This window comes from Petaurus breviceps, unplaced genomic scaffold (assembly GCF_028583685.1).
Source record: "Petaurus breviceps papuanus isolate PSGF00001 unplaced genomic scaffold, PetGlider_PUasm1.0 90903, whole genome shotgun sequence".
Classification (NCBI taxonomy): domain Eukaryota; kingdom Metazoa; phylum Chordata; class Mammalia; order Diprotodontia; family Petauridae; genus Petaurus; species Petaurus breviceps.
Genome location: NW_027187376.1, coordinates 2,900,855 through 2,914,890, shown reverse-complemented (window position 1 = coordinate 2,914,890; position 14,036 = coordinate 2,900,855). Strand labels below are relative to the sequence as shown.

General features: G+C 43.2%; 2 protein-coding genes across 3 annotated transcripts in view; one reads left to right on the top strand and one right to left on the bottom strand.

Annotated features, from left to right (window-relative positions):
- MARCHF4 (membrane associated ring-CH-type finger 4) overlaps positions 1–14,036 on the bottom strand; it is a 246,561-nt gene that overhangs the window by 46,305 nt on the left and 186,220 nt on the right. Inside the window, exons 2-3 of the mRNA XM_069075093.1 lie at positions 8,911–9,066; positions 1,819–2,011 (exon numbers count right to left, since the gene is read on the bottom strand). Of these exons, the coding sequence (XP_068931194.1) occupies positions 1,819–2,011; positions 8,911–9,066 (349 nt within the window). The remainder of the gene's footprint in view (positions 1–1,818; positions 2,012–8,910; positions 9,067–14,036) is intronic.
- RPL37A (ribosomal protein L37a) overlaps positions 864–14,036 on the top strand; it is a 362,834-nt gene continuing 349,661 nt past the window's right edge. Inside the window, exon 1 of one of the 2 annotated variants that reach the window (XM_069075185.1) lies at positions 864–867. The gene's annotated coding sequence lies outside the window, so the exon portion shown is untranslated. Of the gene's footprint in view, positions 869–14,036 lie in introns of both variants that reach the window. The other variant, XM_069075186.1, reaches the window with a different exon arrangement.

Here is a 14,036-nt window from a genome sequence, read left to right as displayed (position 1 = left end):
TCTATTTTTAAACTCTTGCCAGGTTCTAGTTCTATGGAAGATGAGGGGAGGGGAGAGGAATGGAGAGGAGAGGAGAGGAGAGGAGGGAGAGAGAAATAGAGATACAGAGAGACAGAAACATAGAGAGAGAAAGACAGAATCTGAGATTGGCCCACTGTTAGAGAAGTGTATACATTAGAGGTAGGAAAGGGAAAATTGCTGATGAAACCTTCTTGTGGTCCAGTTGTTTAGCTGGGAGGGGGGCGGGACTTGATATTCTTTTGTAGCTTCCTTGATGTGGTTGTGTTATATTCTCTTGTGTTTTATCCATCCCTGGAGAAGTCCTTGGGTTGTGCTGAAAACTGAGATCTTGGGACCAGAGAACATCACAAGTCTTGTGCAACTGTCAGAGACAATTGTATCTCTGACAACATTCTCTTTGGTGAACCTATACCTGAGACTCATGGACCCTGACATCCCCAACATTAAAAGGTCCATTAGAAATATAATTCCCCTTCCTTCAGAAGAGATGTCAGTTTTAACACTGAATAGGGGGTAGGGAGAAATCTTGTAGGTAAAAGGCTCCTGTGGCTGCTCTTGGCAGAATATGACCAAGGAAATGCAAAGCCACTGAGGTTGTGACTTGGAGCTTAATCTGGTCCTTGGCATGGCCTCTGTTGGTTGACCAAGTGTGAGACCTGCTGAAGAACTATTCTTTTTGCTTTCAGAGAAAGACCAAACTTTGCAAACTGACAACAATAAAGAATGGACAAATTGATAAATCATATCACTACCTTAAAATTCAGAAGAGACAAAAAATCTCTACGTGTACAAATAGTATCCAGGATCCTAAGTGCTACAGTCAAGGCTAGGCACATGTACATGGGGTTCAACTGGTATTTCTAGGCTATGCTAGCCCAACCTGGCATAATAGAGCTCAGAGAAGGAAAGAGCCGAGGGATCTGAGAAGAATTAGGGACTGATCTATGGGGAAGAAGCCTAGTACTTGACACCATTTTCATGCATTTATAGAAGGATTTAGATCCAGAAGCGATCTTGGAGAACATGCAATCCAGTTCAGAAATTCTTAACCTGAGGTCCACAGAATCCTAAGAGACCGATGGATGAATTTCAGGAAGTTTGTGGACTTCCAACAGGAAAAAAAATATATATTTTTCTTTCATTATAGTTGATCTCCTTTGTAATTCTGTGTACTTTACTTTATGCATTTAAAAATATTATTCTGAGAAGGTATTCATAAACCTCAGATTGTCAGAAAGGTCCATTACACAAAAAAGCCTAAGAACCCCTGATCTAATCCTAATGACCTCTTTTCCAGATGAGGATACTGAGACTGAGAGTGATCTGTTTATGGTCACACATTTGGTAAGCATCATAGCCAGGTCACCTGACTCCAACTTCCAATTGACCACCCTTCCATACATCATTAAGTGAATGTGAATATTATGTGAACGAATTTTGAGACAACTTCACAAGCCCTACTTTTCAGAATTGGCAATATATTTGTGGGAGAGAGAGGAACAGACTGGCATTCCTCTGGTAAGCTTTAATTCTTATTAAAGGCTACAGGATCAGCTCTTGGAGTCAAGCCCTCTGATCTTATTCTGCTGTGGAAAGTGTTTGCCTCTTGCTTAGGTAATACTTACCTTCAGGCTTCCCAGGTCCAACCCTGTGGAGATCTTCAATTCTTGTTTACGCCTACCTTCCAAAGCCAGACCCAAAAGGACTTCCCTCTCCCTTGCAAAGGGAGCTGTTGGTCTCTGGACCTTGGAGCCATCTATTTCCCTGCCCACTTGAGAACCAACCATAGTGACCCACCTATGCACACCACATCCATGAAGCCATACATCCCATAGCAGATCTGGAAGAGGAGGTCCTGGCGCTGCCATTTGGCCGAGGGACTGAAGGTGGACCAGATGAGCCAAGAGATGCTGGCAATGAGGAAGAGAGAACCCAGGATGGCTGCTGCAATCTGGACTTTCTCAATGACCGTCAGAGAAATGGCCTGCCACTGGAGAGGATAGAACAGAAGGTTAGCAAGATGCTTGGACAGCTTTCTCCACCCCCTACCTCTCCCAAATCCACTGGCATCCAGACCAGAGCTTCCAGGCTTATTGCAATCTTTGATGTATTTGCAGGTTTCTGAACAAGACACAACACATATAATCCCCCATATCCATAGATAAAAAAATATCTAGAGGGGGTTTGTGCTGGTAGAAAAGTCCAGAGTTCAGAGAAGATCCAAGGGAGTAAAACAGAATATAATTATGGACAAATCACCATCAAAAAGAAGCTTTGGCTAGACTACTCCGACAGGCATGCCTGGATGCCAATAGAAATCTTTATTCTACTTAGTCAAGGATCCAAAATTTACTGTGTAAGCACCAAGACTGAGGTTTCATCAGTTAAGGCCAGAGGGGACTAAGAGAAGTAGACCAAAGGTCCTGGAGATAGTTTTGAGTACCAGGAGTGACCTATAAGAACTTTTGGTCTTGACATTATCTTCCTCAGCACACAGTAAATTTGGATGACACCAAAGACTATGTCCTAAGTCCTCTTTTTTCTCTACACCCAATCCCTGGTGACTTCTATTCATTTCCATGGATTCAATTAACACCCTGATACAGATAACTTACAATCCAGCCTTAAACTTTCTCCTCTAAACTCCAGCCACACATCACCAACTACCTGCCAAGTATCTCCTTCCCTGTTAAGAATATCCCTCCATCACATGAAATTCAACACATCCCCAAACTAAGCTCTTGTCAGGAATGTGGAGAGGATTCTGATCTGGTACAGGTTGGATTAGGACAGGATTCCCTCCATCTTTGAGATGCTATGTTTGGAGTTGATCAGTGGAATTTCTTGGTCTCTATGGTTCTCTCCCTGCTCTCTGCCCCCCCCCCTTTCTTTCTCCCTTCCTCTCTCTCTCTCCTCCTTCCCTTTTCTCTCTCTCCCTCTCTTCTCTCTCCCCCTTTCTCTCTCTCCCTCTCTCTCTTCCTCTCTTCTCTCTCTCTCTCTGACACACACACATACACACTTCTTTAGAAGAAATCCTAAGAGTAGCAGAGCTAAAAGCAATTAAGGATTGCCCTTTACTGTCACCATGAGTTATTTGATGGGAAGAGGGCTGTCTCTCCAGCAAGTTCAAGCACATTTTCTTTCCAGAGATAGTCCAAGGTCTCAGGGTAGTAACATAAGGCTAATTGTTTGTATAGATCTCTGAGGTAAAAGCATCTCATTGGAATGTTGGGGTTCTGCTGTCTAGCAGTCCTAAGTTATTTTCCTTTATGAAGGGAATTCAAATCACAAAAGTAGCATAATGAGTGGGGAGGACTTTAGGATCCTATAAAAACTGGAACTCACTGGAAAGGGAGACTTGTTTTGATTTTTTGTGATCTATTGTGAATCCTTTCATACATCTTTACATTTTTGTGGGATAGAATAAAGTTGCCCTGCAGATTATGTATTTATTGTTAATTTGTGTGTTTATATTGGATGTGGAAGACCTTTTGGCCACATATTTAGAAACCCAAACACAGTCTATATTCACAGATTCTGCCTGAGTAAACTCTGGCTAGGTAGAATAAACCAAAGAGTGAGTTTGGGGGCAAGTCTCTAAAAATGAACTCTCTCCTTACAAACCCAGAGCCTGGGGACCCAGAACCATGAATTATATCCATCATTCTGTTAATTCATCATCAGATCCCACCTAAATCTGTCTTCCATAGTAAGAGGCCTGTTGCATACCCTATAATACAACATGGATCCCTTCATAGTAGGAGAAGTGAGGAGCTCAGTTCAGAGAGTATCTTTTTCTGTTATGAGGCATAACCAAAGACATTGTCAATAATCTAAATTTTAATATCTCTCTCCACTCTAACTAAAGGGAATCAGAAAGAAGTTGAGGGACAGCTACTTAGTTTCAAAATGTATCTTTTCCTGTTGTTTCATCTTCAAACATTCTGCATTTGGAGACAAAGCTAAATAAAGCTATCCAGTTCTAGCGTGGCTGGGGCTTGTACAGTTATCACAAAGAGAGAGCTTTCTTGCTGACTTCCAGCAGACCCCACATGCTTGATCAGTGATTGGGTTCTTTGGGAATGTCAGTGCCCCTTGTTGGTTCCAGTTGGTCAGGTATGACTCCTGCTGAGGTTCTTTGAGAGTGATGAAGCCATCTTCTCATTGGCCACTGAACAGAAAGAGCCGATGACTCAGTGGACCTTTGAAAAAGGAGTCACTTCACCTCTCCTTCAGACTTTCTTAGAACATCTATGCAGTATCATGTAACTTTAGATAAAAGTTGTAGGGATGGTCTTTCTCCACCTTGGCTGTATGTTGGTTATTTCTATGTGGCAGCTAAAGCAGAGGGGTGGGGAATGTTCAGCTACAGGAGTTGAACCTGGGTCTCTAACTGCCTCTTCTTTGTGCTTTTTTGTCTGGTCCCAGATGAACACTGTTCTTGAATGGGAGAGATTAGGCTTGAAGGCAACAGTTCTCAGCCAGGGCCAGCTGCATTTTGGAAGGTGTCAGGGCAACTACTCCAGCTCAAAGGGTATGGTTCAGAACTAAGATAAAGTATAAAACAAAAGAGATTCTACAGTCTAAGAAAATGCCTTCTGTTTCGATGGTTTTAAGTCTCAGCCTTCTGAAAGGATTTATTTAGTTTATTTAACTTGAGTTCTTCTTATGAAGCTTGTGGGAGCCTTTTGTGCTAAGAATTTTTTGTATATAGGAAATAAATACTTGACCCAATCCTGATTTGTATTGTACATCCAGTACCTCTTTGATTCCCTTTTTGGAGAGACCCTAAAACAAAACCTAAGCTTTAAGCAAATCTTCCCTGCTTCTATCAGGATGATAGCATAAGAAGCTAAAAATATGAGAAGTCTAACCCTTTTCTTTAGAGGTCAGGCTTCCCTGGAACTGAATTGGCTCTAGAACAGAGGGTTGACAGAGAGGGAGAAAGTGCAATGTCCCAGCCCATCTGGGTCCACCAACAGTTGTTATTGATGGATAAATGTTTGCTGGTTGATTGATTATTAGACTAGGAAAGTGATAGAGTGGAAAGAATGCTTTTTTGGAGTCAGAAGACTTTGGTTCAAGGCCCCGTTCTGCTACTTGCTAATTCAATGACCTTAGATAAGTCATTTAACTTCTTTGGGCCTCAGTTTCCTCCTCAGTAGAATGGGGAGGAAGTATGAACTAGATGGCTTCAAAGGTCCCGTATAGCTCCAAATCTAGATGACTTGTCTATTCTGTAGGAGACATTTTACTATTCTACTACCTCCAAAAAGTCTCTTGAGCCCTCCAGCTCCAGAAGACATCCCTCACTTTCCTTCAGGCACTCAGTCTCACTCCCTTTTTTCCACTAACTGTCTGATTTGCATTATAATTGTTTGTACACATATCCTATTTCCCTTACCAGACTAAAGCCTTTTCCAGTGATGGGTTTCTTGTCCTGCTGAGTAGTCTCTATCTAGGGCATGAACCTGACTGCCCATCAGAGAGAAACAAAGGGACCCTGTGCCAGCAGCACCCAGACTGGAACCCCCAATTCTAATTCTCCCCTCCCCACTTTGCAGCCTGTTTTCAGGAAGGCCCACTCCATCCCACCTCCCAGTCTGCAGGATAGAAAATGTCTCACTGGAACTGAGCAGTAAAGCCTCCCTTGATGGCTCTCCTGTCTGGCTTGTTGCTGGGAACCAACATGAGTAAGCAATGCAGCCCACAAGCTGTGCCCCGCCCACAGAACACTCCCACTCCCGGAGCCGGGCTCCTTCCTTCTGCTGGGATTCTCACTTCAGGGATGGTGAAAATTACCCACCTTTGCAGGCACCAAGGCAAGCAAAGCAGGCGCTGTCCAACTTCTAGGAACTCCCAGATGAAAACATGGCAGGGACCCAGATGGAAGGGAGATTAATGACTCAAGTGCATACAGCACTTTACAGTTTGCAAAAGAGTTTCTTACAATAATCTTGTAGGAGGAGGGGGTTACGACAAGTTGTACAATCTCACTTTTTTTTTTAAGCAGACCTGGTATTTCATTGAAATAGGGAGCTCCTACTAAGGAAATCCCTCTACCAATGTACATGATGAGCTTCTCTATCTTAGCAATTTAGGGAGCTGCCTCCCTTGGTGTGGAGAGGTTCACACAGCTCCAGCAGTTGTCAAAGGCAGGATCTGAACACAGGTCTTCCTCATTCTGAGCTCTTTGCCCATTTATAGACAAGGGAATAGGCCCATAGAAGCAATCTGTCTGGCATGGGTCTTAAAGCTGGAAAATTGTTAAAGCTGAGACTTGACTCTAGGTCATGTGGCTCCCAGCCCAGGGATTTCTGTCATATGATGTTCCTCGGAAACAAAATATTGCCAAACCACTGAATGGACTTCTCAGGCTATGGGGTGCATAGATATGATATTTTGGGTTCCTTAGGGTAAAGGTAGCCCAGACTGGTTCTAGGCCTTACAGTCTAAAAGTAGATAATTGATGCTTGGGAATTTGCAAGGGGTATCCAACACTTCAAGGCTTTAGTCAGTTGAATGGGGTTAATGTGGCTACCTGAGGCTTAAGGGGACCTGGGTAAAACACCCTGTGTCTGTGGTTTGTTTCCAGTGGACCTGGAATCCACTGGCTTAGTGCTGCTACTAAATTCAAGATTTGTAAATAAATGATGGGGGTGAGTGGGAGGGAAATAGGGGTACAATGCACGAAATTTTGGAAGCTGTGTATCTGTAGTCATTTTATAACCTACACGCAATGCATTAAACACATTTTCTTTAGGTCCTCTTCTACCCAAGTTCCTTCTGTACCCTCTCTGTAATACCCTCCCCCCCAGTTCTCTCAGATTCCCTAAAGGTCAGCCCCAACACTATCTAGTTCCACTCCTGCATTAAGGGAACAGTGGAAAGAAGGGCTGTAGGATCACAGATTAAGAGCTGGGAGGGCTTTCAGAGGCTATTCAGCTCAAATCTTTCATTTTTTAGATAAGGAAACCAAGGGCGAAGAGGTAAGGTGATTTACCCATTGGTCACACATCCAAGCTAGGATTTGAACCTAGGACCTCTAACTATAGAACCAGTCCATTTTCCACTGTACCCCAATACGTCTTCTTGCCAGGACTCAGGAAGGCAATAGAATATTCCCTGGAGAATTGCTGCTCTAGCTGCTCTGTGGCTGCAGCTGAGATATATTCCTTCCAGACCCAGAGCCCCTGGTAATGGACTCTCAGGGCTCCCTAGAGCCCAAACAGGCCTCTCACATTTTTCCCATAAGAAGAAGAGAAGATAGAAACACATACCAACCGTGCGAACTTCCCAACTGATGCTCCCTTCCTCACTCATGCAATGGCTAATTAATTATGTGGCAGCTTAATTGGCTAATTATGCATGTGCAGTGGTATTTTCAGAAGCAAATCACTTTATTTATGTGGATGCCTCTCACCAAGAGCTGCCTTTGGATAGGGGGAATTTATGAGTGTTTATGTTCGGGGTCTGCCAACTCATTTGGTTCTCATAGATGTGCCAGGGCTTGGCAAGTGGGATTTGGGTGGGGAGAGCTGGGTAGCAAGGTCAAGGTTCATTCCACTGGGTCTTAAGAAGAAGGTCTTCCTTGGTAAAAACATATACTACCTTCACCCTTTCTGATGTCAATTTTCTTCCTCTTTTCATCTCTCTGACTCTTGTCTTTTCACTTATCTATCCCTAAATCTTCCTTCCCCCCTCCTTTTCTTTGTCCTCCCTTCACTTTGTCTTCTCATCTCTCTATTATTCTCTCCTAATTCTTACTTTTCCTGTTTCTGCCTCTTTTTTTTTTTTTGCTTTTTGGAGGGCAGTTGGGGTTAAGTGATTTGCCCAAGGTCACATGGCTAGTTTTTTTGTGTGTTAAGTGTCTGAGGTCAGATTTGAACTTGAGTCCTCCTGACTCCAGGGCCGGTGCTCTATTCACTGCGCCACCTAGATGCCCCCTTGCCTCTTTCTTTTCTGTTCTTTCTCTCCTCCCTCTTTTTCTATATTTCTTCCTCTCCTCTCTCTGCCCATTCCCCTCTCTGTACCCCAATTTTTCTCTCTTCTTTCCCAATCCCTCTACTTGATTTATGTACCCCATTATTTATCTTTCCCTGTCATCTTTCTCTCTTCGCCCATGCAAACTTAAGGACCCCAGTCAACCCCCTCTTCCTATCTCTAATTCAACTCAATTTATGTTTATTAAGCACCTATTGTGCACAAAGAATGGTGTTAGGTGTGTTGGGGGGATACAGTGGGACATACTGTTCCTGCCCTCAAAGGTAATCGGAGAAATATTATGCATATGCAAAAATTGTGAGTCCAAATAATATATGTTATGTGCACGAGAGGGGCAAATAAAAAGCTGAGATATCAAAGGGATAGAAAGTTAATTTCTGACTGGGGGAATCAAGCAAGGCTTCATGGAGGAAGTGGCATTTGAGTTGGACTTTAAAAGAAGATCAGGAATTCAAGATATGGGTACAGAAGGCATCCCATGCACGGGAAACAGTGCAAACACAGGTATGGAGGCAGGAAGTGGGAGGAAGTGTTTTGAAGACAAAAAAAAAAAAAAAAAGAGCTCATGCAGGGTAGTATTATGAGAAAAAACTAGGAAAGTGACATCATATTTTGGTGGGTCTTGAAGGAGTTTGAAATTTAGTTGGCAGGTAGTAGGGAGCCACTGAAAAGTTTTGAGCAGAGCAGCAACATTTGTGCACAGGAAAGATTCGTTCAGCTGCAATGTAAAAATAGATTAGAGAAGGGAGAAGCAGAAAGCCCGGTTAGAAGAAAGGGCTTTGAATTGAAAACAAACAACAACCAGCTTGGGGTGTGGGGACCACCCCTCCAAGGGACCCTGGGATCTGGGGAAGAGAGGTGTGGCCCCGCCTCCTGGACCTTCACCTGCAGAGGATTCTTTGTGCTTATGGCAATGACGTGGTACTTGTAGTAACACAATTCACAGCTCCAGCAGCCCCTCTCGCTGATCCACTTGATGAGGCAGGGCTGGTGCGTACACTTGACTGACCCGTCGCAGCGACAGGGACTCAGCAGCTCCCCCTGCAGAGAAAGAGTGAGAGCTGCAGTGAGAAAGAGTACCAGAATTAAGGCAAGAAGCATTTATTAAGTGCCTACTGTGTACTAGATGATGTGCTAAGGGCAGATGATTGGCAGCTAGGTGGCACAGTAAGCGCACAGGACTTGGAGTCGGGAAAGCCCACTTTGAACACTGTCTCATATACTTACTCCCTGTGGAACCTTGGCTAAGTCACTTGCTATGCCTCCCTTCCTTCATTTGTAAAATGGGAATAATAATAGCATTTACCTCACTGGGCTGTCATGAATGTCAAATGATAAGGAGTATGGAAAGTGCTTTGAAAACTTACAGTATTATATAAATATTAGCTGTTTATTTAGCATCCAGCCAAAAGCTGCCTGTGTGGATTGTAATGGCTAGACTCCAAATATTCTATTCTTCCCAGCTCTGTGTATGACTAAGCAAGTCACTTAAACTCTGGACATCAGTTTCTTTATCTGTCAAATGAAGGAAATGGATTCTATTTTCCTTTCTAGCTCCAAATCTATGGGCTGATAATTCTAGGGAATACAGTGCTCAGCTCTAGGCAGAAGCAACCGAAAGACCGACATCCTTGATGGCAGCCATGTGAGGCAGTGCATTTCATATCTAGTCACCAACTTCCTCACCTGGGAAGACACAAAGGGAGAAGCTCATCTTGCTGACCCAGGTGGCCTCCTTGGAAGCCAAGGAGCATGGGGCAGGGGCATGAAATCCAATTCAACAAGCATTAATGAAACACCTACTGTATTCCAAATGCTATCTTAGGTGCTTGGTGAGGTGCAAAATTGAGACAAAACAGCCCTGACCTCATTGAGGTTACAGACTCTCTCTGTCTCTGTCTGTCTCTGTTTTGCTGTCTCTGTCTGTCTCACACACACACACACACACACACACACACACACATACTTGCAGATATCTATGGACCTATGAGTCTTCAAGGACTGTGACCAGCCTCTGCCCATTAATTTTAGAACAAAAAGAAATCAATCAACACGTACTTTCTATGCGCCTTCTATGTCCCAGACATTGTACTGGGTGGTGGGGATACAAGTACAAAGAATGAGACAGTCCCAACCCCAGGGGCTAAGGCTGTATGGGTATCAGGTTAGACAGGATGAGGGTGCTCCCTGCAGTCAGACTTGTGAATGCTGGTGGAGGACAGCAAGGGAAGCTGCGGGCTGGAAATCTCTCATCTGAACTTGGGAAAGGGATTCTCCTTGAATGAAAGAGATGGGCAAGATCATCCCTGGACTCTACCACTCACCTTTGACGTTCCTTTCCCTGCATGAGCCGTCCTTCACCTAGGAAACGCCCATTTCTAATTCTCTGCCTTTGTTCGTGCTGTTTCCCTCACTGGTCCTGCCCTCCTTGTTCCCCCTCTAAATCCTATTCATCCTGAGGACCAGCTCAGGCCCCACCTTCTCCAGGAAGTCTTTCCTGACCACCACAGCCTATACTGATCCTTCCTCTAAATTTTGCTTGACTTAATTATTCCATATGTGTTCTAGTCCCACTCCTCAGTTAGACTGTAGCCTTCTCCAAGGAAAGGACACAGCTTATGGTTCTCTATAACCTCCTTGGCTCCCTCTGCCTCAACCAGACCTAGTGTCATTCTGAACACACAGAGTAACTGCTGGATGAAAGATTAATCTAGAAACAGGATTCTGAAAGTGGCACTTTGCTCTTTAAGCTTCAAATTAACTCTGCATTCTGGGGGCTACTTATCACCCTGTCTGCAGGGCTCAGTTAAACTGGAAAGGTGGGAATTTAAGAATGCCTCAAATAACCAAGGAAATTTTTCTACCTGGTCCTTCAAGTGTTAAAAGTCTTTGGTACTGGACCAAAGATACTAATTAAATACAGAGAACGCAGGAGAATTCCCTCTATAATATTGATGCTGAAAGCACCAGGACCAAGTAAATTTCCTAGGAATTCCTAGGGAAGGGAGAATCTAGTTTGACCTTTCCCTGTTTACTATTCTAAAAGACATATTTCAAAGCTCTTTTGTGACTAAATCATATTATTCTCACTTTGGATCAGGTGAAAATTATTATGATATGGGGATCAGGACTGGATCCTGTGAATTCACTCATATAAGGGAATCCCAGGAGAGAAGGCTCCCTTTATGAAGGCAATCAGTACCTTCTTGGTGAATTAGCATCTTAAAGAATTGCCTAAAAACACACACACCAAAAAAAAAAAAAATTAAATTTTAAAAAGAGATGCCTAGAGCCATGAGAAGTAAAATTACTTGCCTAGGTTCATACAATCATTATGGGCACAATTTATGAGGGACACTTTAGACCAGTTCCTCCTGGCTTTAAAGCCATCTCTCTAGACACTATTATACCATGTTCTCCTGATGTCATAAATTCAAATACAAATTTGTATATACTTGGGCCTAGATTCATAACCTACCTGCCACTTGTTGCCTGTGTGATCTTATTCAAGTCATTTTTAAGCTTGCTAGGCCTCATTTTCCTCGCCTGTAAAAAGAAGATCTCTAAGGTCTCTTGCAGCTTTCCATGTAATCTTAGGCCAGATTCTACTTTTATGCATTCTTACAGGCCATGCCCTATAATGGGAATGCCCTCCCTCCTCTTTTTTTTTTTTTTAACCTCAGGAGTTCCCTCCTCCACAAAGCTCTCCCTAATCCCACCCAGCTAAGGTATCCTCTCCCTCCTCAAATCTTGGATCTCTTTACCATTCTTTCCTTCACCCCTTATCACATTGTACTTGTTTTATATTTATCAGCATACATATCGGAACCACGGCTCCTTCCCCCACCCAAAATGTACTCCTTGAAGGCAGAGACAATGTCATTTTTACCCTTCTATTTCCAGCACCTAGCACAGTGTTCTAGACAGATTAAATACTTAATAAATGTTTGTGGAATGAATTCTCAATGTCACTGGTGGAGCTGGGACTCTGACACAGGGCTCCTCACTCCCAGATTAAGGCTCTCTCACCACTGGGTTACTGGGAGAATTGCTCAGATCTGTTTCTCTGGTATTTTTTCATAAAATGGCAGACTCAGGTTTACCTGGGATGGTTTCAGTGGAGTATGACCTAGAGACAAGGGGATGGGCAAGCTGACCTTTTAAGAACTCCTTCTGGTCAGAGGAGTATTCAGTAATCCATCATAAACTGCTGCTGTCAACAATAAAGGAAAACTTCAAGGAGGTCTAAAATTGGTCTCCATGGGTAACAACACTCAAAGTCATAGCATTGTGCTCCAAGACCAAATACCGAGTGATTTCCTTCATTCCTTTTATTTTGGCTGGCTTCTTTCTTCTTCCTTGCCCATCTGAAGGATGGTGCCATGGTGGCAACAGGTAAGTGGTAGAACTGTCCCTCGATTTACATAGGCTCAGGCTATCATCCCCTGAGCAAAAGCCAGGGAAGAGAGGAAATACATCCACAACTAATGAGAGAGAGACAGTCAGACCTGATGGGTCCTCTTTGCAGCTCTAGGAGTTCAAACACATTCTTTCTCTCCAACTGCCAATTCCCTTTAACATGGGATGGGGAGGGGGGAAATACATCCAGAAATCAGTGAGACAAAGACAAAGAAACCAGGACCAAAAGAGCACCTTAATGACACCCTTAATTAGCCCTATCTAATCCCACCCCTTTCCAGTTCTTCCAGTCACCTGGTAGGATTGAGAGGATTCACTAGAGAGAAGGTGGAGGGAGGAAATGGAGAAGTTGGGATTTGAGCCATATCTTCCTTTTGCCAAACCCTATCCCTCTCTTTCTTCAGAACACTGTTCAAAACCTGACTTCTCTGTGAAGTCTTCTCAGGCTGAGCTGGCCCTAGTTCACTCTTCTCCTTTCCACAAACCCTTGTCCTTTTGCTCATGCCAAATACATATGTGCAATTCTCCTGAGGTGCAGTGAGATATGTCCAGGGGTGTGCTGGAGCCAACTCAAGCCAGCAGGTTGCTAAATTTTCAGTTTGACACTTCAAAATTGGCAATTGGCAAAAACTACAAATCAGAACTTGATTTATTGTTTTGATGATTACCTAGACCTAAGAAAATGAAAAAGAAATGTTAATAATGCAAATTAAAATTGCTTATTATTGCATGTGAGTGAGGGAAAGAGGTGGTTGGTTATTAAACATTTATCAGCATACCTCCAAATATAGCCCATGTCCATGTGTCCGATTTAATGGCTTGTGTTCTTATGTGCTTTTTATGAAAGTTTGCCTCAAATAGGGAGGTACAGAAAGCCAAATGCTGGGTTTCAAGAGAAAGGATGGAGGCTCAAATCCAAGCTTCTTTGACATTTATTAGGCTTCATTTTCTTCCTTTGTAATACAAGGTGGTTGGATTCAGTGGGCTTTCATGGATTTTGTAGATCGAAAACTCTCATCTTACCAATCATTGCTTAAAACTATAGATTCTTTTAGGATGAGAATCCTGTCCTGACTCTTTTCTTTTCCTTTTCCAGGTAGTTTAATCACATTGTGGATGTTCAGTTTATAGTGTTAACTATTTGTGCAGGATGGGGAGGGGGCTAAGAGAGAATGACCGAAGAAGAGGCTCTTTCTATTCAAACCTCCTAAACCTTAGAGCTAGGTTTGGGTCTACAGACCATGAGGGGAAGGAAGAAGCCAGGTCACTCAAACTCCTAAGGCAGGTACCAAGTACAAATATTTTTAGCTTCAACATACCCTGAGGAGGTCATCTCATCCCTACCCTTGCCTGAAGCACAGGAGTGTTTTCTATAAGAAAGAACCTCTTCTCAGTGAACGTTAAGGACTGGAACAGAGAAAAAGGCAGAATTTAGACTCTTCTCTCTTGGGTAATCTAAAACAGGTATATAAATCTTACCTGTCCAGGCTGCATTGAGTGAGGCATGGAAGATAGACAAAGATAACCTCTAATAATCCTTTCTTACCCTGGGATTCTGTTTTTCTCAAGAGAAGTTATTCTGAACTCTCTCT